The sequence below is a fragment of the Oryx dammah genome, unplaced genomic scaffold (assembly GCF_014754425.2).
Source record: "Oryx dammah isolate SB20612 unplaced genomic scaffold, SCBI_Odam_1.1 HiC_scaffold_1, whole genome shotgun sequence".
NCBI lineage: Eukaryota > Metazoa > Chordata > Mammalia > Artiodactyla > Bovidae > Oryx > Oryx dammah.
Genome location: NW_024070185.1, coordinates 40,895,638 through 40,918,063, shown reverse-complemented (window position 1 = coordinate 40,918,063; position 22,426 = coordinate 40,895,638). Strand labels below are relative to the sequence as shown.

The following is a 22,426-nucleotide window of genomic DNA, read 5'->3' as shown; positions in this document are numbered from 1 at the left end:
TCTCATATACCACTGGTGGAAGTGTTAATTGGTGAAACTTCTCTACAGGGCAATTTGGCAACATATAAGAATAAGTTTTTTAAAGTTCATTCTTCACATCTTTTGGTCCAGTGATTCTTCTTTTAGCTATTTATTGTAAGGTAATAATCAGAATGCACAAGATTTCTATAATAGGATATTCACTTCCTTGCTGCTTCCTATAGAATTTAGGGTGTAGAGGTCTATAAAATTCTATATGCTTGTGGAATATAGGAACAATACCTTAGTGGTGTTTTCTAATAGAAGGAATAGAATTAAAATGGTAGTGGTAGTGGCTTAGTCGCTAAGTCATGTTCATCTCTTTTGCGATGCCATGGACTGTAGCCTGCAAGTCTCCTCTGTCCATTGGATTTCCCAGGCAAAAATACTGGAATGGGTAGCCATTTCCTTTTCCAGGGGAGCTTCCTGACCCAGGGAGCAAACTCAGGTCTCCTGCATTACAAGTGGATTCTTCACCAACTGAGCCACTAGGAAGCCCACAGGGTTAAAGGAGTAATTAAATAATTTAATATCCAACACTGGAGCTTAAGTCAATAAATTATGAGATAGCCACAAAAGAAATAACCTGTAGCAATAGAATATCTAAAAGAGATGAGAATGTGTCAATAAGGCACTGATCAAGTTTTTAAAAGTGCTATAAAATGTATTTATGGTATTATTCTAATTTTATAAAGCAAAAGAAAAATGAAAATGATATCAACTAAAATCTTAGTGGTAATTATTTCCATACATGCTTGAGATTATAGGAGTTTCTATTATTCAGAAATATTTTCTGGGGGCCTACCATGTAACAGAATTCCAGCTCTTGCAGTGCTTATGTTCTATGCAGAGGGATACAGACAATAAACAATAATAAAGAAATGAACGATGTATCTTTTAGGAAGTGGTAAGCACTGTGGGGGGAAACAATGAGCAGGCAAGGTGTGATTGGGAGTGGTACGGCTGCCACTTTAAATGCACTGGTCAGGGCAGGTCCTATTGAGAAGGTGCATTTAACAAAGACATGTGGTGAAGGAATTAGCCATGTGACTTCAGAGGGAAAAGTATCCCAGAGGAGGGTCAGCACATGCAAGGCCATAAGAAGGGGGTGAGTTGGGTATGCCTAAGGATGAGAAGGGAAGCCTGGGTGGCTGGAGCGCAGTGGACACAACAGTCGGAAATGAGAAACCAGATTAGGTGGGACCTACTGGAAGGTTGTAAGGATGTTGGGATAGATAGGTGAAGAGCTGCTGCAATAACAGATGAGAGATGGCACAGTTGGGATCCAGAGGAATCAGTGCACATAGGGGGACTGGTCAGAGTCTCCCTTGGACAACATGGCACGGAGTTGTTGGCACACCCATAGCTAAGACTCCTTGGTTAAATTTATAGTCAGCCCTCTGCATCCGTGGTTTCATAGCTGCAGATTCATATGTAAAACTACAGAATGTATTTATTGAAAACAATCCACATATAAGTGGACACACACAGTTCAAACATGACTTCTTCAAAGGTCAAATGTTTTTAAAAGTAAAACCAACATAATTTACTGATGGTTTAGGCATAGAGGACAAAGAAATAAGGCCTTCAAGATTTTGGACCTGAATTATTAGGAAGATAAAGTTGTCAGCAATTGAGGTGGGGATACTGTGGGTAGAGCAGGTGTGGGCGTGAGTGGGTAAGGTCAGGAGTTACATTTTGCACATGGTGAGATATCCAAGAGGCACTTGCTGTGGAAAAGTACGGAGTTCACAGGACAAGTCTGAGTTGGGGAGATACACTGAAAAACCATGAGCATAGAGATGGTATTTGAACTGTAGGAATCATCAAGGGGAATTCTGTGGACAGAGATGTCTACAGGCTGCATGCTGGGGCAATTCCAACATTAAGAGGTTGAGGAGACAAGTAATGACCTGAGAAAGGCTGGTTGAGAAAGGGACCACAGAAGCAGAAGAAAAAAAATCAAAAGAATATGGGGCAAGGGTGCTCTGCTGATGACCTAGAGGGCTGGGATGCAGTGGTGGGAGGGAGGCTCTAGAGGAAGGGTACATATGTATTTTTAGGGCTGATTCACGGTAAACCAGACACCAAGACAACACTGTAAAGCAATTATCCTCCAATTAAAAATAAACTAAAAAAAAGAATGTGGGGCAAATATGTTTCAAATGCTGCTCAAATGCTGGTAGTTACATAAGTTGAGAAGTGATAAATGACCACAGGATTTAGCAGTGTGGAGGTCAGGGCACTGGCCACCTTGGAAAAAATGCTTTAGGTAAAATGTTTGGAGAAAAATCAAAGTGGAGGCCGAGGGATGTGACTAGAGACCATGAAATACAGACAGCTCTTCTGAGGAACTTCACTGCAATAAGTTAAGTGGTGGCTGACTGGAGAAGTGAGGTATAAGAAAAAAAATTTTTTTTTTCTGATGGAATGAATAGCAGCATGTTTGCAGGTTTGATGGGGAGACAGCCATGATTGTTAATATTGTCCAGGTATTAATAAGTAAGATGGCAGCAGATGGTATGGTTGGGAGGTCACATAAGAAATGCCTGGACAATTAACCTCCCCTATAAGTCTGGCATACTCTGTCACCTGAAACTCCTATCTCTCCAACTTTTGCATTTAAAATAGAAATATTTAGGGTCTATATGACCTTAACATGGCATAATCGCTACCCCCTAAGCACACACATACTCATACACTAAGAGGCCATTCATCCCCATTGGAAAGTCTGGCTTGTTGTTTCATAATTACAGATTAAGCAGACTCCATAGTAAGAAAGCCAATTTTGCAAGAAAAAACTGGGGAGAAAGAAAAATCGTAACTCTCTGATTTCACTCCTCACAGAACTCTATATAACCCAGGAAACCAAAGCATCTCCTATTTGCTTCTCCTGCACCAGAAGATGGCATTACCAAGAAAAAGTCCTGGAAATCAACTTTGGACATCTCTGCTGAACAGCTCTGCATACTTCAGCCAGAACGCAAAGGTTCTACTTTAGCATGCATCCTAATCCACGTGTCCACACCTGCGCTCCTTCCTACACACCTAACATTTGCACTCAGATGGTGTCTATTCTGTTTCTCCCTCTCATGGGTCCAACACCATCATTCTCCTCTTCTCCTTCTAAAAACCAATCTCATGAAAGAAAGGCAGAAGGAGGACTTCCTTGTGGTCCAGTGGTTGGGAATCTGCCTGCCGATGCAGGGGACATGGGTTTGATCCCTGGTCCAGGAAAACCCTACATGCCACAGAGCAACTAAACCCTTGCGTCAGAACTCCTGAGCCCGCACTAGAGACCATCTGCTGAAATAAGAGAAAGTGTGCACACAGCAACAAAGACCCAGTGCAGCCAAAACTAAATAAGTAAAAAAGAAAGGCAGAAGGAATGGTAACTTAACATGGTCAAACTGTCAGGGGTTTTATGTTAGCTTTCATTTTACAAATGAAGAAATCAAGTCTGGAGGGTGACATGAACTGCCCCAAAGTCACCAGCTAAATAGTAGGGAAGCTCCAAAATTTTTTGATCAACTCCTTTACATCAAGGAGATTGATATATAGATTGATATATAGATTGATCTGTTCTCTGACAAAGGCATGTTCTTGCAGAAACCATAGTTTTGGGTCAAAGGAATAGGTGGAGAAGTGGAAAGAGGAAATGGTAGGCAGGGGAGGATGCTATTAACTTTAGCACTAGGGCAGTATTTTGAATGGTAGCTCCCTTATTTGTCTATTTCAGGGGCTTCTCTGGTAGCTCAGATGGTAAAAAAAAAAAAAAAAAAAATCTGCTTACAATGGGGGTGACCCAGATTCAATCCCTGTGTTAGCAAGATTCCCTGGAGAAGGGAATGGCTACCTACTCCAGCATTCTTGCCTGGAGAAGTCCAAGGACAGAGAAGCCTGGTAGGCTACAGTCCTTGTGGTCTCAAAGAGTCAGACACGACTAAGCAACTAACACTTTCACTTCTATTTCAGTAACTTTCATCAAGGGGTGATTTTGCCTTCCAAGGGGATGTTCGGCAATGTCTGGAGACATTTTTGGTTGGCACACTAGTGGGAAGGTGCCTTTGGCATCCAGTAATACATGCCAAGAAAGCTGCTAAACTTCCTTCAGTGCCCAGGTCAGTCCCTGCCCCCAACTTATGACCCACTGTGTCAACAGTTTAGGAACACTGGTTTACTCTGAAAAGGAGAAGAAGAGAGAAAAGAACATTACCAAAAGTTGGCTCTGGAGCGGTTTTCCATGTACAGCTGCTCATCAGAAAAGGGGGCCAAGTGGATGTCACTGAACGTTGGGAACATCATTCCTATTGAGTAAAAGACAACAGGCTCAAAGTTGACATCTACTGCCTTCTGATTGAAGATGCTCACTTGTCACTGAACTGGTTCCATTCTTGCATTCCATCTCAGTTACCACACAACAGGCTAATGTGTAAAGCTGCCTCAAAGTAGTGATAAGAAAACTAGGCAGCAGATTGGAGGGGATATAAGATACTATCATCAGTTCAGTTCAGTCGCTCAGTCGTGTCAGACTCTTTGCAACCCTATGAATTGCAGCATGCCAGGCCTCCCTGTCCATCACCAACTCCCAGAGTTCACCCAAACCCACGTCCATTGAGTCGGTGATGCCACCCAGCCATCTCATCCTCTGTCGTCCTCTTTTCCTCCTGCCCCCAATCCCTCCCAGCATAGCAAGTCACAAAGCTATACTGTAATGAAAGCTTACAGTCTTAGGTGAGGCCTTTAAGCTGGTTGACTGGCCTTCTCAGCTATTGACTTTTTCCTTTCTCTATGCCTGGTGCTTAGAAATCTGGGCATTTCTGTCATTCATTCATTTATTTACTCTTTTCATTTGTGTTTATTTAAACACAGTCCTCAAAACTTTTGCATGAAACTGGCCTCCTTTGGTAAGCAAAGGGGACCTGAATATAATATTTAAAAAATGAACAAAGTCCTCAGATCATTCACAACACAGGTATGGTGCTCCCTTCTTTTTTCTCAAACTCTGAAGCACCCAGTTCTTCCATACAGTCTTAAAGCTAGATCAAGAGCACATTTGTGGTGGAATGTATTCATCACTTGCTGATAACTAGTTGAAAGACCATTATCCCCTTGTAACAGCTTTAAGAAATAGCTTTTTTGAAGGCATACATTGTGTAACTCATTCCCTGCTGTATATAATACAGATTACACAAGGGCTGACAGATTCACATTTATATAAGCATTAAGCATTTGCTGTATTGAAAGATCTTTAGTTTTAATACTAACAGTATAGAGTTATAAAGCATAATTTTTATCACTTAATTGCAGTTATAAAAAGTATGGTATGTTTCGTGGACTGGAGGAAAACGGGCCTTTCTGTCTTGAATTTACTACTGACAATCTAATCTGAACAGTTCTGCTAAGCACTGATACGTTAGAAAGAAATGTAAAAATCAAACTGTACTGTTGCTTTTTGCCACTGGGAGCATTTTACACACAGGCTTTGATCTTCAGAATACCCTGGATTCAGGAAGAAAACCACTTACATGAAGTTCTATACAGCAGAAACTTCTCAGCAGTCAAAATTTTAGACTGTAAAATAATACATGCAAAACATACTTTTCTGAAAACACTTAACCTTGAACAAAGCACTGAACTACACAAATGCACAATGAAAACAGCATTTCAACTCCACCAAAAGTAGTCATCATAAAAGGTGTAAGTCACCTAACTTCGCTAGGCACTTTTTTAACAGGAGATAATAAAAAGTACTGTCCACAAACAATATCCCAACTCTAGGGCAGATTTCAGGAAGTCTTCATCTTCATGCTTCGGCAGTGACAAGGTGAGTATGATTAAGGTCTGGAACATGATCTGTATCATCCACAACTATAAGAGGGAGGAGGTGACCATCTTCTCTATATCTGACCCCTGTCTTGAGCAGCTCTCCATCCTCCTCCTCCTTTATATGATACGCTTTAATAGTCCCGACCATCACAGCCTCAATAATATCCTCTGTCGTAAGTAAACTCAATGGTGTGAGCTGCCACAGCTAGGTCTCCTCATGTAAATTCCTGGTTGGGGTATGTGCTCTTTTTGTTAAAGAGAGATCAACGCTTATACTGTGTCCATCAAGCTCAATTCCACTGACAAGCCCTTTTGCTTCTTTGGCATCATTAACATTTTCCAAGTATACAAAGGAAAACCCTCTTGAATGTCTAGATTGCTGGTCATATACAATAGACACACATCAGCAACTGGGCCATATTTAGAGAACACTTCTCTTAGATCTCTTTCTGTAGTGTACAAGCTCAACCCAAATGCTCCACAACAACAGTTGGGATCAAGATTTGCCTGAGTGCCAACATGACAACTATGAGTTCACATGGGAGGATGACTGTGGCCATGTCATCTTCCATAATCTCCACTGTAAGATCTGCTATAGAACCTACTATGGGAGCAGGACTGAGAGCGTGACCTTGTATAATGCCTTCAAGAACCTCTTCTGGATCCATACTTAGATTCAGATCTGGACCTGGACTTTGATCTGAAATGCCTGGCATCTTCCTTGGAGTGAGACCTTGCAGGGGTATGCCTTGCAGATCTCCCAGATCCATGGGCACCTTCAGTTTGGAAGCAGAATGGTATTCCCATCTGCTGTAGCTCTGCTTGCCACTGTTGCTCAATACTTCTGCTGTTGCCACTCAATGTGCTTCAGTTGAAGTTGCCAAGCTCTCATGCCTTCTATACAGAGGCTCAGCTGCAGCCTCGCGTCTCGTACCATGCACCAGTCCCCGAGCCGCAGAGAGCTGAAATGCTCTGTGCTGCCTCAGAGTTCAGGCTCTCCATTTATTTTTTAATTTTCTGTAAAAACAACTTTGCCATAAACAAATCATTTCATTCATAGTATTTTCAGAGGTGATCAGAGAAAAATAATCTACATTCAATCCTCCTATCACATTATTGTTAGTATTTTCAGTCTCAACCTTTGTTGATGTAAAACCTTACTATCATTTTAAGTGCTATTAGAATCTATGCTTATGTGCTGGCTCACCATCCTCCATGACAGGAAGCCACACTTGGATTTTGTTCCTGACATTTGCAATTAAAAGGGGGAAAGGCATTTACTTTAGTAGAAAACAAACACCTAGGCTAGCATGCCTGAAGTTGGGCCTTTCTGGGCAGGCAGACGTGGTGATCAGCATTATAGCTCTCATCATCTAAAAAAACTATAAATCCTGTAATTATCATCATCATTCTAATAATAGTATCTAAAATTTCTTGGTTATGTCAACCCTGTCTTGAACCTTTCCATGGGCTTTCCATGTACTAATTCATTTAATTCTTACAAGAATATAAAGCAGGTACTATTATTATATTTATTTTATAAATGAGAAAACTAAGAAACAGGGAAATTTAAATGATTCAGCCATAATCACAGAGCTATTAAGTAGAAAGAAAAAAACTCAAGGGATAATTCCCTCCTATAGTCAATGGTCTCATACTTTAGCTATGTACCCTTTGATGTCTCTTAAAATTGAACAAATCATTTCATTCATAGTATTTTCAGAGGTGATCAGAGAAAAACCATGGGTGCAACATCATTCACATTTCTCCATCTAAATCTCAAGCACTGTTGTCAAAACAGTAATGGCTGCTGGTAGTTTTTTAAATTTCAAGGAAATTAAACAACTTTGGAAAAGTCAAATGTATCATTATCTGTGTAAACTTGTCAAGTTTCAGAGCTCTGAGCCCAAGTCTAACAGGAATTTCAAAGATATCAGATGAAATGGAGGAGAGGAACTCCCCAAAGGTAAAATATAAGAGAAATTCCAAGAGAAGACGAAAATGAGTCTTCTGATTTAACATACCCATTACATGTCCTAGAGAAGGAAATGGCAACTCACTCCAGTATGTTTGCCTGGGAAATCCCATGGACATAGGATCCTGGCAGGTTACAGTCCATGGGGTCACAAAAGAGTTGGACAGGGCTTAACAACTAAACAAATAACAACTACATGTACAGCATGGCAATTTAAAATGTCTCACACTAAGAGAACTCAAGAAAAAATACTAAAAGCATCAAGATGGAAAAAGTATGCCATTCTAAACGTTCAGAAGTCAGAATGGCATTGGACTTCTCAATAGAAATACAGGAAACCAGATACTAAAAAAAGATGCCTTAGAAATACTGAGTAAAAGTTGTTTTCAAGTTAAAATTCTCTAACAAAACGAGAATGCAAGGACTCAACAAACAAAGTAACTCTCAAGCATCCTTTCTCCAGAAGCTATTGGAAAATATTCTTTGTTGAAAGGAATGGTGTAAATCAAAAAAAGAGAAGACAAAAAATGATGACCAAAAGTCAAAGTAGAGTAGCCATACAATAGGACTAGAGAGCTACCAGTTCGTGCGGTAGAGGAGGACAGAGAATTGCAGGAGAATCCTACAAAATAAACACTGATAGGCAATCTGTCAGATCTGTTAAAGCATGGAAAAAATCAGTCATGAGTATATAGAAAAATAATAAAAAAAAAAACAAGGCAATTAACTCTAGGAAGAACAAAAGATTCCATGAAAAAGATACATAATCATATGTAACCTGGTGGGCTACAGTCCATGGGGTCACAGAGAGTCGGACACAACTGAACATACATACAGAGAGGATGCACCTACTGTGTCACCTGACTCAGCACTGAACAGTATTTACATTGTCATAATGATGTAAACACTGATTATTGATTTAAACCAAGTAATAATCTAGGTCTATACTGCCTTATATTTTTGTTAGGTTTGCAACATTATATGATGGCAAGACCTGACCTGAATTGACTTGAGTTTATAGTCTTTACTTTTCCCTCCTGAGAAGCCTGCATGCAGGACAAGAAGCAACCGCAAGAATGGGACAGGCAACAATGCTGCTGCTGCTAAGTCACGCCAGTAGTGTCTGACTCTCTGCAACCCCATAGATGGCAGCCCACCAGGCACCCGTCCCTGGGATTCTCCAGGCAAGAATACTGGACTGGTTCAAAATTGGGAAAGGAATATGTCAAGGCTGTATATTGTCACTGTGTTTATTTAACTTTTAAGCAGAGTACTTCATGGGACACGTCGGGCTGGATGAATCACAAGCTGGAATCAAGATTGTCAGGAGAAATATCAACAACCTCAGATATACAGTTGATACCACTTTAATGGCAGAAAGCAAAGAGGAACTAAAGAGCCTCTTGATGAAGGTGAAAGAGTGGAATGAAAAAGCTGGCTTAAAACTCAACACAGAAAAAACTAAGATCATGGCATCCAGTCCCATCACTGCATGGAAAATAGATGGGGACAACAATGGAAACAGTGACAGATTTTATTCTCTTGGGCTCAAAAATCATTATGGACGGTGACTGCAGCCATGAAATTAAAAGACGCTTGCTCCTTAGAAGAAAAGCTATGACAAATCTAAACAGCACATTAAAAAGCAGAGACATCACTTTGCCAACAAAGGTCCATATACTTAAAGCTATGGTTTTCCAGTAGTCATGTACAGATGTGAGAGTTGGACACCAAAGAAGGCTAAGCACCAAAGAATTAATGCTTTCAAAGTGTGGTTCTAGAAAAGACTCGAGAGTCCCCAGGACAATAAGGAGATCAAACCAGTCAATCCTAAAGGAAATCAACTCTGAATACTCACTGGAAGGACTGATGCTGAAGCTCCAATACTTTGGCCACCTGATGTGAAGAGGTGATTCACCGGAAAAGACCCTGATGCTGGGAAAGACTGAAGGCAAGAGGAAAAGGGGGCGACAAGAGAAAGATGGTTAGATGGCATCATTGACTCAATGGACGTGAGTCTGAGCAAACTCCAGGAGATAGTGAAGGGCAGGGAAGCCTGGCGTGCTGCAGTTCATGAGGCTGCAATGTGTCGGACACAACTTAGCGACTGAACAATAACAACAATCCATACCAATATGGACTTGGTATCCATATTCGTGTTTTGTTCCAGAAATATTACATGTTTCATTATGGAGTGTTGCCTCAGATCCCACTGGAGGAGTGAAGTATAACATATGTTGTGTTATTCTATAGCCTTTCCAAAGTCCTCCAGATTCTGAATTCTGAAATATACCTGGCCCCATCAAAGGTCTGGATAAGGGACTGAAGACCTGTATAAATACATCAAGAGGATGGGGTGGGGGTGCCTCAACAAGAGAAGGAGTTGCTATATAGGAGAGCTAACTTCTCAACCAGAGGGTGACAAGAAGAGCAACATGATAATTTTACATGGAAATGTGTAGTTAAATAATAGAAGCAATAGAAAAGAGAGCTGAAAAGGAGAAAGCCTTAAGGGAGCAGTTTTGGGATTGGAAGAGGCATGGCAGAGGGTTACTATTTTTCACTGTCTTTTTATTATTATGTGATGTTGTAAACCATGTCTTATTTTGATGGAAAATAAAAATAATTTGGAAAAAAAATCAATCATCCTTTCCCCCAGGAATGCACAGGGTAGAAGGCTGATAAAATCAGTATTCATTTCTACTTGTCTAGTTAAAGATACATCACCCAATATAAAATTTCATATATGTTCCTAATATCTGGGGGAAAAGGATGCCCAGATATTAAGTCCAAATATTCAGCTTAGGGGGCAGCTCATCAGATACATGTGAATTAACTTTGTTTAAAATCTCATCATACGAAGACACCTAACCATTTGAGAAAAATCCAGAAAAAGTATAAAAATTCTTTCCTCCTCCACTGAGGAGGAAATCCAAACAGCTTTGTTCCTTTGCTTTCATGTCCCATAGTTCAATTTTATTACAGACCACAAGGCTTCCGAGATCTTCCTTGGCTGTTTTATAATGGAAATGCTAACGAAGTTCTTAACATTAGGTATACTTTACCTAAGCTCATTTATTTTTGCATGCGTTTTTTTAAAAAATGCCTATTGGTAAATCCCTAAATTTTGAAACCTGTAGGCACCCCACTCCAGTACTCTTGCCTAGAAAATCTCATGGATGGAGAAGCCTGGTAGGCTGCAGTCCATGAGGTCGCCAAGAGTCGGACCGACTGAGTGACTTCACTTTCACTTTTCACTTTCATGCATTGGAGAAGGAAATGGCAACCCACTCCAGTGTTCTTGCCTGGAGAATCCCGGGGACGGGGGAGCCTGGTGGGCTGCTGTCTATGGGGTCGCACAGAGTCGGACATGGCTGAAGTGACTTAGCAGGAAATTATAGACAAACGTCAACCTTTTATATGCATATATACCAGGTAATCTGGTGAGTACGTGTTGTATTTTATTCATTATTTTGTCTTCATTGGGAACTAGCAGCGAGCCATAACGATGGTAATTTCAGGTCAGTATAACAGGTAAGGAAGGAGCTGCCATTCTCACTAGAGATACAACTGCTAAAACTGGCCAGTTATTTTTCTAACTCTCACTTGAAGAAACATGTTATTGGAATACGTCCCCTCTCTGGTGAAGAGTGGAAAGTTAGTGTGTGTGCAAGGAGTTGTGAGTGTGGGTCTCAGGGCCAGACAGATCTAGCATCAAATCCAGGCTCTGTGACTTATTAGAGCTCTGTCCTTGCCAAACTGCTTTCACTCACGGTGCTTCAGTGTTCTAAGTGGGGACTGTAATACTGTCTCCTACCAAGCCAGGTCTCATTCTTGGCACTATTGACATTTTGGGCTGAATAACTCTTTGATATGTGGGGGTGATATCCTGTACATCAAAAGATATTTAGCAAGTCCCTGGCCTCCCCCATAGGTGCTGGTAGTACCTCCTTTGCCAGTTATGACAACTCAAAATGTCTTCAGACATAACCAAACATCTCCTGGGAAAGAATATAAAATCATCAAGAATCTCTGCAGTAAACCTTCAAATAAACTGAAAGCTTTCATTACTCAAACTTTGTAAGGTTTTCATAAAATAATTTATACAAAGTCTGCTTAGCACACACAGATATTCAGTCAGCACAAAGAGAATACTGAACTTTATCTTATTATCTCAATTACATGTAGCAATCATAGGGAAAGAAACACAGCAGAAGAGAATATGTTAGAAAGAAGAAACGAACACCAGAGACTTTCTCACACTACAGAAGGTCAACACTTGAAAGGGCTTTAGAGATTACTTTTAATAATATAGATGAGGAAGCCAAAGTCAAAAGATCAGGCCAAGTTAGCTAAGACAGAAAGTGATTGCATCAGGACAAGAACACATCACTCGGAACTGGTCTTCTACACCATTCTTAACACCATGGCCATCAGAGTCTTTTGGGGACTAGCTCAATTATTATGGGAGAATAAGATGAGGAAGTCAAATACCTGGTTTAACAGAAATGTTCTTTCCTCCTTTCTGTAAAGGATTGAATATAGGGGAAGGAAGATGGCAAATCTTACAGAAAAGTTAGCCTACTTTCAAAACCAAGAGCTAGCCAGCTCACCATTTGTTTTCAGCCACTTTTTGGAATGAAGGTAACTTTCCAGCATCCTTTCATTGAACAGCATGTATCCCATTGGTTCTGAAATGATCACATCTACAGCCTCAGGAAGTGAGATTTCTTCAATTTTCCCTGGCAAAACAGTGATCTTGTCTGAAAGGCTGTTACTTTCCACTAGCATCTGAAACATAAAATGTACCAGTACTGTTATACAGAATCTTATGAAAAGTAAGTTTTATAGATTAGGGGTTGGCTGGGTGATATGGATGAGAGGGAAGTGATTTATTTGCTTCTATAATATTTATACAGATATTTTTCTTACTGTACAAACACTTCATGTTTACTGTAGATAAATTAGAAGATACAGATATGGAACAAATAAAAACATCTATAATCAATGCCACATACAAATAATAACTATTAATAGCTTTATATATATCCTTCTAGACTCTATACAAACATACCCTTATATACACATACATACTGTATGTGCGGTCTGTGTATGTGTGTGAAAGTCAAAGTTGCTCAGTCGTGTCTGACTCTGCAACCCCATGGACTATACAGTTCTTGGAATTCTCCAGGCCAGAATACTGGAAAGGGTAGCCGTTCCTTTCTCTAGGGGATTTTCCCAACCCAGAGATGAACCCAGTTCTCCCGCATTGCAGATGGATTCTTTATCATCTGAGCCACGAGAGAGCCCATGTGTGTATATATATGCACATGTACTTTGGGGGAATTATTCATGGTTTCAGTCTATTTCCTATTGTTCTACTAGCATTAAGGATGCCTAAGAGTTTTGTACAACAATCTTGTGTAACATAATAATCCTGATCCTTATTAAATCATCCTTTGATCTTTTGATTCCAAAGATAAATGATACCATGCTCATTAGCTTTTTGTTAAAAGCACATTTTACAGTTATGTATTCATTTTTCTTTGATGTCCTCTGTATTATATTTAATAATTTTGAACTCTCTTAAAAGAAGGACCTTGAAGAGGAATATGGTTATATATTTCTAACATATTTCTTCTAAATGTCAAATACAATACGGTGATTATATTATTACATTTATGTCTTTCTACTGCCTGAAAAAATATTTCCTAATAAACATCTTATATGCACCATCACAAATATATACAGCATATTGCTTTTCAAGCTGTGCTTTCCTGAGATTCTTACGTCTTTGCTCATTTGTATTTATACATATTCAGAGACCATTCACTTTGTATTTTTGCAGCTTGACCCTTTCCTCATCCAAAATGCAATATACCAAGCATCTGTCATGATTCAGTTGCATTTTCTCAACTTCTGATCACTTCTTCCCAAGATTAGGATACCTTTCACTTTGAACTCGATCTTCTAGGATGCTGCTCAGTAACATTACACCACAAGCTTGTTGGAAGTCTTTTCTACCTACATTTTCTTTAAAAGAAATGAAGTAGTCTCTGATCTAAGGAAAAACAATGAAAACTATTTGAACATGCCATCCACTGTCAATACCTACCCACGCACAAAGACTTGTGGAATTTCATTCTATTATTGTTCTACACGCGCTTGTCAAGTGTAGGGGGTCTGTGGACACAAGGCCTAAAGGGTAAGGCTTTAGGTGGCCTGATTTTCTGAGTACATTCTTTTCTCAGGAGAGCTCTTCTCCTGAATGCCTGTAAGCATGGCTCCATGTGGATGACTGTGCACAGCTTCAGGTTTTCTCTCTCACCTGAGCACTGGCCATTACCTGGACATTTCCACCAACCTGCTGCGTTATCTCCTCAGTCTCAACAATTAAAGAGCCAATCTCAAAACTCCTTCTTGAAAACTAGCCATTTATCTAAATTCCTTTAAAATCTTCATATGATTTTATATTTTCTTGATTCTTTTTTTGGTTACCAATGACATAATCCTCAATATCTTGGAGGCACACATACTTGTTTCCCGTGGACAATTAGTTACTATTTTCTCTTATTTCTACTTTTCAGATATGTCTCATTTCCACCTTCTTCTTTCTGCCTGCATCAACTTGTCCTGTTCCTAATAACTTCAAATCTGAAATTTAAAAATAGCAGTTATATAATGAAAATAATAATAGCAGTGCCTACACAGGCCTGCTTGAGGCTAAAACAAGATAAATCATATTAAGGGTCATGTAAGTATTAAATTACAATTGTCATATTATTTCTATTAAAGAAAAGCATTCACTAAAAAAGAGAAATGTAGATGAGTAAAAGCATGAGAATAAAAATCACTGTATTCCCATCACCCGGACATAGGCAGGGTATATTTCCCAGCACAATTTTGAGTGTATCTCTGTTTATAAAAATACATACTTTTCTAGTAATATCTCATAATCTTTTTACATGTAATATGTTTTAGACCAGTTTTCTGAATATTTTCTACCTCATGGCATACACATAAAAAGTAACATTTTTATGAATAGTAGGGATAACAGGGAAGGATGCCTGCAGTTTTGAGACATTTAACCTGGGGATTCATGAGACCCTGACCATCTCCCAAGAAGGCAAAGGGCACCAAAACATTCTTCTTGGCATATTTTTCCAGAAGCTCTGTTGTTGATATATTTCCATGAACTGCTCTATAACATAAATTTTATTGGCTGTAGGGTACTTCATAATACACTTTGATTCACTAACCAATTCTATGCTACTGGACATTCAAGTTATATCAAATGTTTCATTACTACAACAGTATACTGACAGATAATAATGCACTTCAATCTGGGGACATACTTCTTACACCTCTGTTTCAAAGTTAAAGGGTCCAGAACTTTTAAGGGTTTCAGGTTCACATTGTCCCTTTGCCTAATGGAAAGGTGATTCCATTTCTAAATTACAAGCCCTGTTTAAATTCCACTTATAGGGTGTGAGGGTGTCTACATAACTGCAATGTGTAAGTGTGAAGTGAAGTTGCTCAGTTGTGTCCGACTGTTTGCTACCCCGTGGACTGTAGCCCACCAGGCTCCTGTGTCCATGGGATTTTCCAGGCAAGAATACCGGACTGGGTTGCCATTTCCCTCTCCAGGGGATCTTCCCAACCCAGGGATTGAACTCAGGTCTTCCGCATTACAGGCAGACGCTTCAACCTCTGAGCCACCAGGGAAGCCTCATCAATTTGGACCAGGATGTTGGAAGGGAAATTTTTCTGGCTAAATTTTGCTGGAGGGACTAATAAGATAGGATGGTCAACAGAGTGTGATATTCACTCTACATGGAGATTTTACAGAGAATAATCAGAGACTCTTAAATCCTCAGGAAGATCAGATATCTAAGAAGGTTTGAGAGAGAGGATGCTATGAGCTGTCAGAAGGGCGATTTGAGGTTCACAGGAAAGAATCTGCGTCTTACTATTCCTACAGGTAAAAAAGGACATACCACATATGTGTAAGTGAATAAAAAGGCTTGCCTTCGGGCCACTACATCTTGTGACTTATTTTTCCTTAATTAAAAAAGAATTTATTGGAGTATAGTTGCTTTACAATGCTGTGTTAGTTTTTACTGTACAGCAAAGTGAATCAGCTATACATATATGCATATCGGCACATTTTGGATTTCCTTCACATTTAGGTCATCAAGTGACTTCATTTATTTTTGACCAGATTCAAAGAACATTAGATCAAGAATATGAAGATACAGATTCTAGACCTGCCATTACCATCAAAGAGCTGTATGCCCATGGGAAAGTCACTTAAACACTCTCTACATTTGTTTCCCTCTTGAAAAATTAGAGTTTAAAATTGAGTCACTTTAAGGCTCCACTTAGTTCTAAAATCTCATGATTAGAAGAAAGCAAAATTTCTGCAAAGTCTGTTCCAGGAATCCATGAACACAAGGAGTTTCATGATCAAATATTATTGGAACTTTGTTATAATGCATATTTCCTGTTACAAATTCAGAGAGTTCATTACCATATTAATAGATTCGAAAAATTCTGCTGAAAACTGGTTTGGCTAAATCAAAGATATCCAAACTTATTTGAGTATTTGACATTTTTTTTCTTGAATGTTTATCTCAGATCAATCCTTAAGAAACAAAAAAAATAATTATTTGATAATCCTAGGTTGCAAAGGAGAAAAGCAAAGATATACCCATTTGAATGCAAAGTTCCAAAGAATAGCAAGGAGAGATAAGAAAACCTTCCTCAGTGATCAGTGCAAACAAACAGAATGGGGAAACAAAAGAATGGGAAAGACTAGAGATCTCTTCAAGAAAATTAGAGATACCAAGGGAAAATTTCATGCAAAGATGGGCTTGATAAAGGACAGAAATGGTATGGACCTAACAGAAGCAGAAGATGTTAAGAAGAGGTGGCAAGAATGCATAGAAGAACTATACAAAACATATTCACAACCCAGATAATCACAATGGTGTGTTCACTCACCTAGAGCCAGACATCCCGGAATGTGAAGTCAAGTGGGCCTCAGGAAGCATTGCTACCAACAAAGCTAGCGGAGTTGATGGAATTCCAGTGGAGCGATTTCAAATTCTAAAAGATGATGCTATGAAAGTGTTGCACTCAATATGCCAGCAAATTTGGAAAACTCAGCAGTGGCCACAGGGCTGGAAAAGATCAGTTTTCAATCCCATCCCAAAGAAAGGCAATGCCAAAGAATGCTCAAACTACCACACAATTGCACTTATCTCACATGCTAGTAAAGTAATGCTCAAAATTCTCCAAGCCAAGCTTTAACAGTATGTGAACCATGAACTTCCAGATGTTCAAGCTGGATGTAGAAAAGGTAGAGGAACCAGAGATCGAATTTCCAACATCCACTGGATAATCAAAAAAGTAAGAGAGTTCCAGAAACACATCTACTTCTGCCTTATTGACTATGCCAAAACCTTTCACTGTGTGGATTGTAACCAACTGTGGAAAATTCTTAAAGAGATGGGAATACCAAACCACCTAACCTGCTTCCTGAGAAACCTGTATGCAGGTCAGGAAGCAACAGTTAGAAATGGACATGGTACAACAGACTGGTTCAAAATTGGGAAAGGGGTACATCAAGGCTGTATATTGTCAACCTGCTTGTTTAAATTATATGCAGAGTACATCATGAGAAACACTGGGCTGGAGGAAGCACAAGCTGGAATCAAGATTGCTGGGAAAAATATCAATAACCTCAGATATGCAGATGACACCACCCTTATGGCAGAAACTGAAGAAGAACCAAAGAGCCTCTGATGAAGGTGAAAGAGGAGAGTGAAAGAGCTGGCTTGAAACTCAACATTCAGAAAACTAAGATCATGGCATCTGGTCCCAACACTTCATGATAAATAGTTGGGGAAACAATGGAAACAGTGAGAGACTTTATTTTGGGGGGCTCAAAAATCACTGCAGATGGTGTCTGCAGCCGTGAAATTAAAAGATGCTTGCTCTGTGGAAGAAAAGTTATGACCAACCTAGACAGCATATTAAAAAGCAGAGACATTACTTAGCCAACAAATGTCTATCTAGTCAATGCTACGGTTTTTCCACTAGTCATGTATGGATGTGAGAGTTGGACTATAAAGAAAGCTGAGCACCAAAGAATTGATGCTTTTAACTGTGGTGTTGGAGAAGATTCTTGAGAGTCCCTTGGACTGCAAGGAGATCCAACCAGTCAATCCCAAAGGAAATCAGTCCTGAATATTCATTGGAAGGACTGATGCTAAAGCTGAAATTCCAATACTTTGTCTACCTGATGTGAAGAACTGACTCATTGGAAAAGACCCTGATGCTGGCAAAGACTGAAGGCGGGATGAGAAGGGGATGACAGAGGAGGAGATGGTTGGATGGCATCACCGACTCAATGGACATGAGTGTGAGTAAACACCATGTGCTGGTGATGGACAGGGAGGCCTGGTGTGCTGCAGTCCATGGGGTCACAAAGAGTCAGACACGACTGAGCAACTGAACAGAACTGAAGGTGAAAACAATTCCTTGATAGAGATATTTGAAGATAGAACATAAACTCAATCAGTAATACCTCCTCGACACAAAAGCAGCTAATTCCAGATGTGAGATGCATTCTATTCTGAGTCAGACTTGCTGCCGTGCTTGCTCTTTGGTAATCAACAGCTACTTGTATGTTACTCTGCCACTTTGGACCCCATTCTTCCAAAACTAAATCCTGTAGAACTATCCTTTCTAGAGAATGCATACCCAATATCCAGGAAGAGAATATGCTATACTCAAATCATACATAACTATTTTGGAAAACCATCTCGCATTACTTGATAAAGCTGAAGATGTCTATAACTTAGAAATATCACTCCCATAAATACACCCTCTAGTGAATTTTTTGAAGATGTGTACAATTTAACCGATCCTAAAACTTTATAATAATATTGGTAATTATAAATTTAAAAAATAAATAAACATGATTTACTAACTGAAAGGGATGTGAATGAATAAATACTGTTATATTCATATTATGAATACTACTGAACAGTGAGAAAGAAAGCAAGAGGTATTCATGTTAACAAATTAATTTCATAAGCAGAATTTTAAGGAGGAAAAAAAACAGGTTGCTGAAAAATATACACTATGTTTCCTTTTACACTGTTGGTGGGAATGCAAACTAGTACAGCCACTATGGAGAACAGTGCAGAGATTCCTTAAAAAACTGGAAATAGAACTGCCATATAACCCAGCAATCCCACTGCTGGGCATACACACCAAGGAAATCAGAACTGAAAGAGACACATGTACCCCAACGTTCATCACAGCACTGTTTATAATAGCCAGGACTAGGAAACAACCTAGATGTCCATCAGCAGATGAATGGATAAGAAAGCTGTGGTACATATACACAATGGAGTATTACTCAGCCATTAAAAATAATACATTTGAATCAGTTCTAATGAGGCAGATGAAACTGGAGCCTATTATACAAAGTGAAGTAAGTCAGAAGGAAAAACACCAATACAGTATACTAACACATATATATGGAATTTAGAAAGATGGTAACAATAACCCTGTATGTGAGACAGCAAAAAGAGACACAGATGTATAGATCAGTCTTTTGGACTCTGTAGGAGAGGGAGAAGGTGGAATGATTTGGGAGAATGGCGTTGAAACATGTATAATATCATATAAGAAATGAATCGCCAGTCCAGGTTCGATGCAGGATACTGGATGCTTGGGGCTGGTGCACTGGGATGACCCAGAGGGATAGTACAGGGAGGGAGGAGGGAGGGGGGTTCAGGATGGGGAACACGTGTATACCTGTGGCGGATTCATGTTGATGTATGGCAAAACCAATACAATATTGTAAAGTAATTAACCTCCAATTAAAATAAATAAATTTATATTTTAAAAAGTCAACTGTATCCAAAAGTAAACTATTGATTAGGATATACTGCTGCTGCTGCTGCTAAGTCGCTTGAGTCATGTCCTACTCTGTGCAACCCCACAGATGGCAGCCCCCCATGCTCCACCATCCCAGGATTCTCCAGGCAAGAACACTGGAGTAGGTTGCCATTTCTTTCTCCAATGCATGAAAGTGAAAAGTGAAAGTGAAGTCACTCAGTCGAGTCCAACTCTTTGCAATCCCATGGACTGCAACCTACCAGGCTCCTCTGCCCGGGATTTTCCAGGCAAGATTACTGAAGTGGGGTGCCACTGCCTTCTCCATAGGACAAAACACATTATTCTTAAAAACTCTTCTATCCTAACATGCTGGTAACTTTTGGGAGTGAAAAGAGGGCATGAAATTTAGGAGAAGCATAAAGGAATTTTAATACACAGTTATATTATTCTAGCTGTTACACTGCATTGTGGCCATATATGTGGTTTTTATATTTTACACTCACCTTTATTTCTGGATGCAAGAGTATTTTATAATAGGAAGTACTTTTAATAGAAAAGTTTGAGGTAATCATAAAAAATGCAAATTTTAAAAAACAAACTGATTTCTGCAATCAGAAGATAACAGATATGAAAGACAGACTTAAAGCAGCATAAAGGTAATTAATGTCTCTGAAGAATGGAAAAATCACTCAAAGATATATTAAAATTCCCCTGAAATAAAAAAACTGAATCCATTAACAGAAAAAATACACAGTGCTCATAGGAAAATGTCATACAGTAATAGCAACATGGAAATATATTCTGCTCAAGATTTTAAATTTGAAGAAAAAAAAATTCCTTGGGTACCCATGCAGAAAGAAAAATCACCCTAAAACTGAAAGAAAATCAGGCTGGCATCAGACTGCTCTATACTCATATTCATTTTAAAAAGACAATGGAACAATATCTGCAAAATTTAGAAACAAAAATCTGTGATCAAAATAAGATTAAATCCAATAATAATAATAATAAAAATGATTAAATCCAGAGGAGGTACTATTCATATTTTCAACATGAGAAAACTCAGGATAGCACACATAAGACTGTCCTCAAAAACTGATTTACCAAAAAGAAAAAATAAATAATTCATGTAATTAAGATATGAACTAAACAAAGAATTTGGTAATAAAGAAGTTATATATAAGAAAGATATCCATCTGAATGCAGAATTCCAAAGAATAGCAAGGAGAGATTTAAAAAAAGCCTTCATAAGCAATCAATGCAAAGAGACAGAGAAAAACAATAGAATGGGAAAGACTAGAGATCTCTTCAAGAAAATTAGAGATAACAAGGGAACATTTAATGTAAAGATGGACACAATAAAACAGAAACAGTATGAATCTAACAGAAGCAGAAGACATTAAGAAGAGGTGGAAACACAGAAGAACTATACAAAAAAGGTCTTAATGATCCAGATAACCATGATGGTGTGATCACTCACGTGGAGTCAGACATCCTGGAATGAAAAGTGAAGTGTGCCTTGGGAAGCATCACTACAAACAAAGCTAGTGGAGGTGATGGAATTCCAGCTGAGCTGTTTCAAATCCTAAAAGATGATGCTATGAAAGTGCTGCACTCAATATGCCAGCACATTTGGAAAACTCAGCAGTGGCCACAGGACTGGAAAAGGTCAGTTTTCATTCCAATCCCAAAGAAAGGCAATGCCAAAGAATGCTCAAAGTACTGCACAGTTGCACTCATCTCACACACTAGCAAAGTAATGCTCAAAATTCTCCAAGCTGGGCTTCAATAGTATGTGAACCGGGAACTTCTGGATGTTCAAGCTGGACTTAGAAAAGGCAGAGGAACCAGAGATCAAATTGCCAACATCCGTCGGATCATCAAAAAAGCAAGAGAAATCTAGAAAAACATCTACTTATGCTTCATTAACTATACTAAAACCTTTGTCTGTGTGGATCACAACAAACTATAGAAAACTCTTCACGAGATGGGAATACAAGAGCACCTTACCTGCCTCCTGAGAAATCTGCATGCAGGTCAAGAAACAACAGTTAGAACCAGACATAAAACAATAGACAAGGCTGTATATAGTCACTCAGCTTACTTAACTTATATCATGCAAAATATCAAACTGGATGAAGCACAAGCTGGAATCAAGATTGTTGGCAGAAATATCAATATGGCAGAAAGTGAAGAAGAATTAAAGAGCCTCTTGATGAAGGTGAAAGAGGAAAGGAAAAAAGTTGGCTTAAAGCTCAACATTCAGAAAACTAAGATCATGGCATCCAGTCCCATCACTTCACAGCAAATAGATGGGGAAACAGTAATTGACTTTGTTTTTGGGGGGCTCCAAAATCACTGCAGATAGTGACTGCAACCATGAAATTGAAAGACACTTACTCCTTGGAAGGAAAGTTATGACCAACCTAGACAGCGTATTGAAAAGCAGAGATATTACTTTGTCAACAAAGGTCTGTCTAGTCAAGGCTATGGTTTTTCCAGGGGTCATGTATGGATGTGAGAGTTGCACTATAAAGAAAGCTGAGCACCGAAGAATTGATGCTTTTGAACTGTGGTGTTGGAGAAGACTGTTGAGAGTCCCTTGGACTGCAAGGAGATCAAACCAGTTCATCCAAAAGGAAATCAGTCCTGCATATTCATCGGAAGGATTGATGCTGAAGCTGAAAC

At 39.2% G+C, this 22,426-nt stretch overlaps 1 protein-coding gene and 1 pseudogene across 1 annotated transcript in view; both read right to left on the bottom strand.

The window, feature by feature from the left end:
• The window catches only part of LOC120862727 (histone-arginine methyltransferase CARM1-like), a 265,923-nt gene that overhangs the window by 36,798 nt on the left and 206,699 nt on the right, over positions 1–22,426 (bottom strand). Inside the window, 2 exon segments of the mRNA XM_040239169.1 lie at positions 4,200–4,325; positions 12,436–12,613. Coding sequence (XP_040095103.1) covers positions 4,200–4,325; positions 12,436–12,613 — 304 coding nt within the window.
• On the bottom strand, positions 5,808–7,875 carry LOC120864900 (annotated as a pseudogene).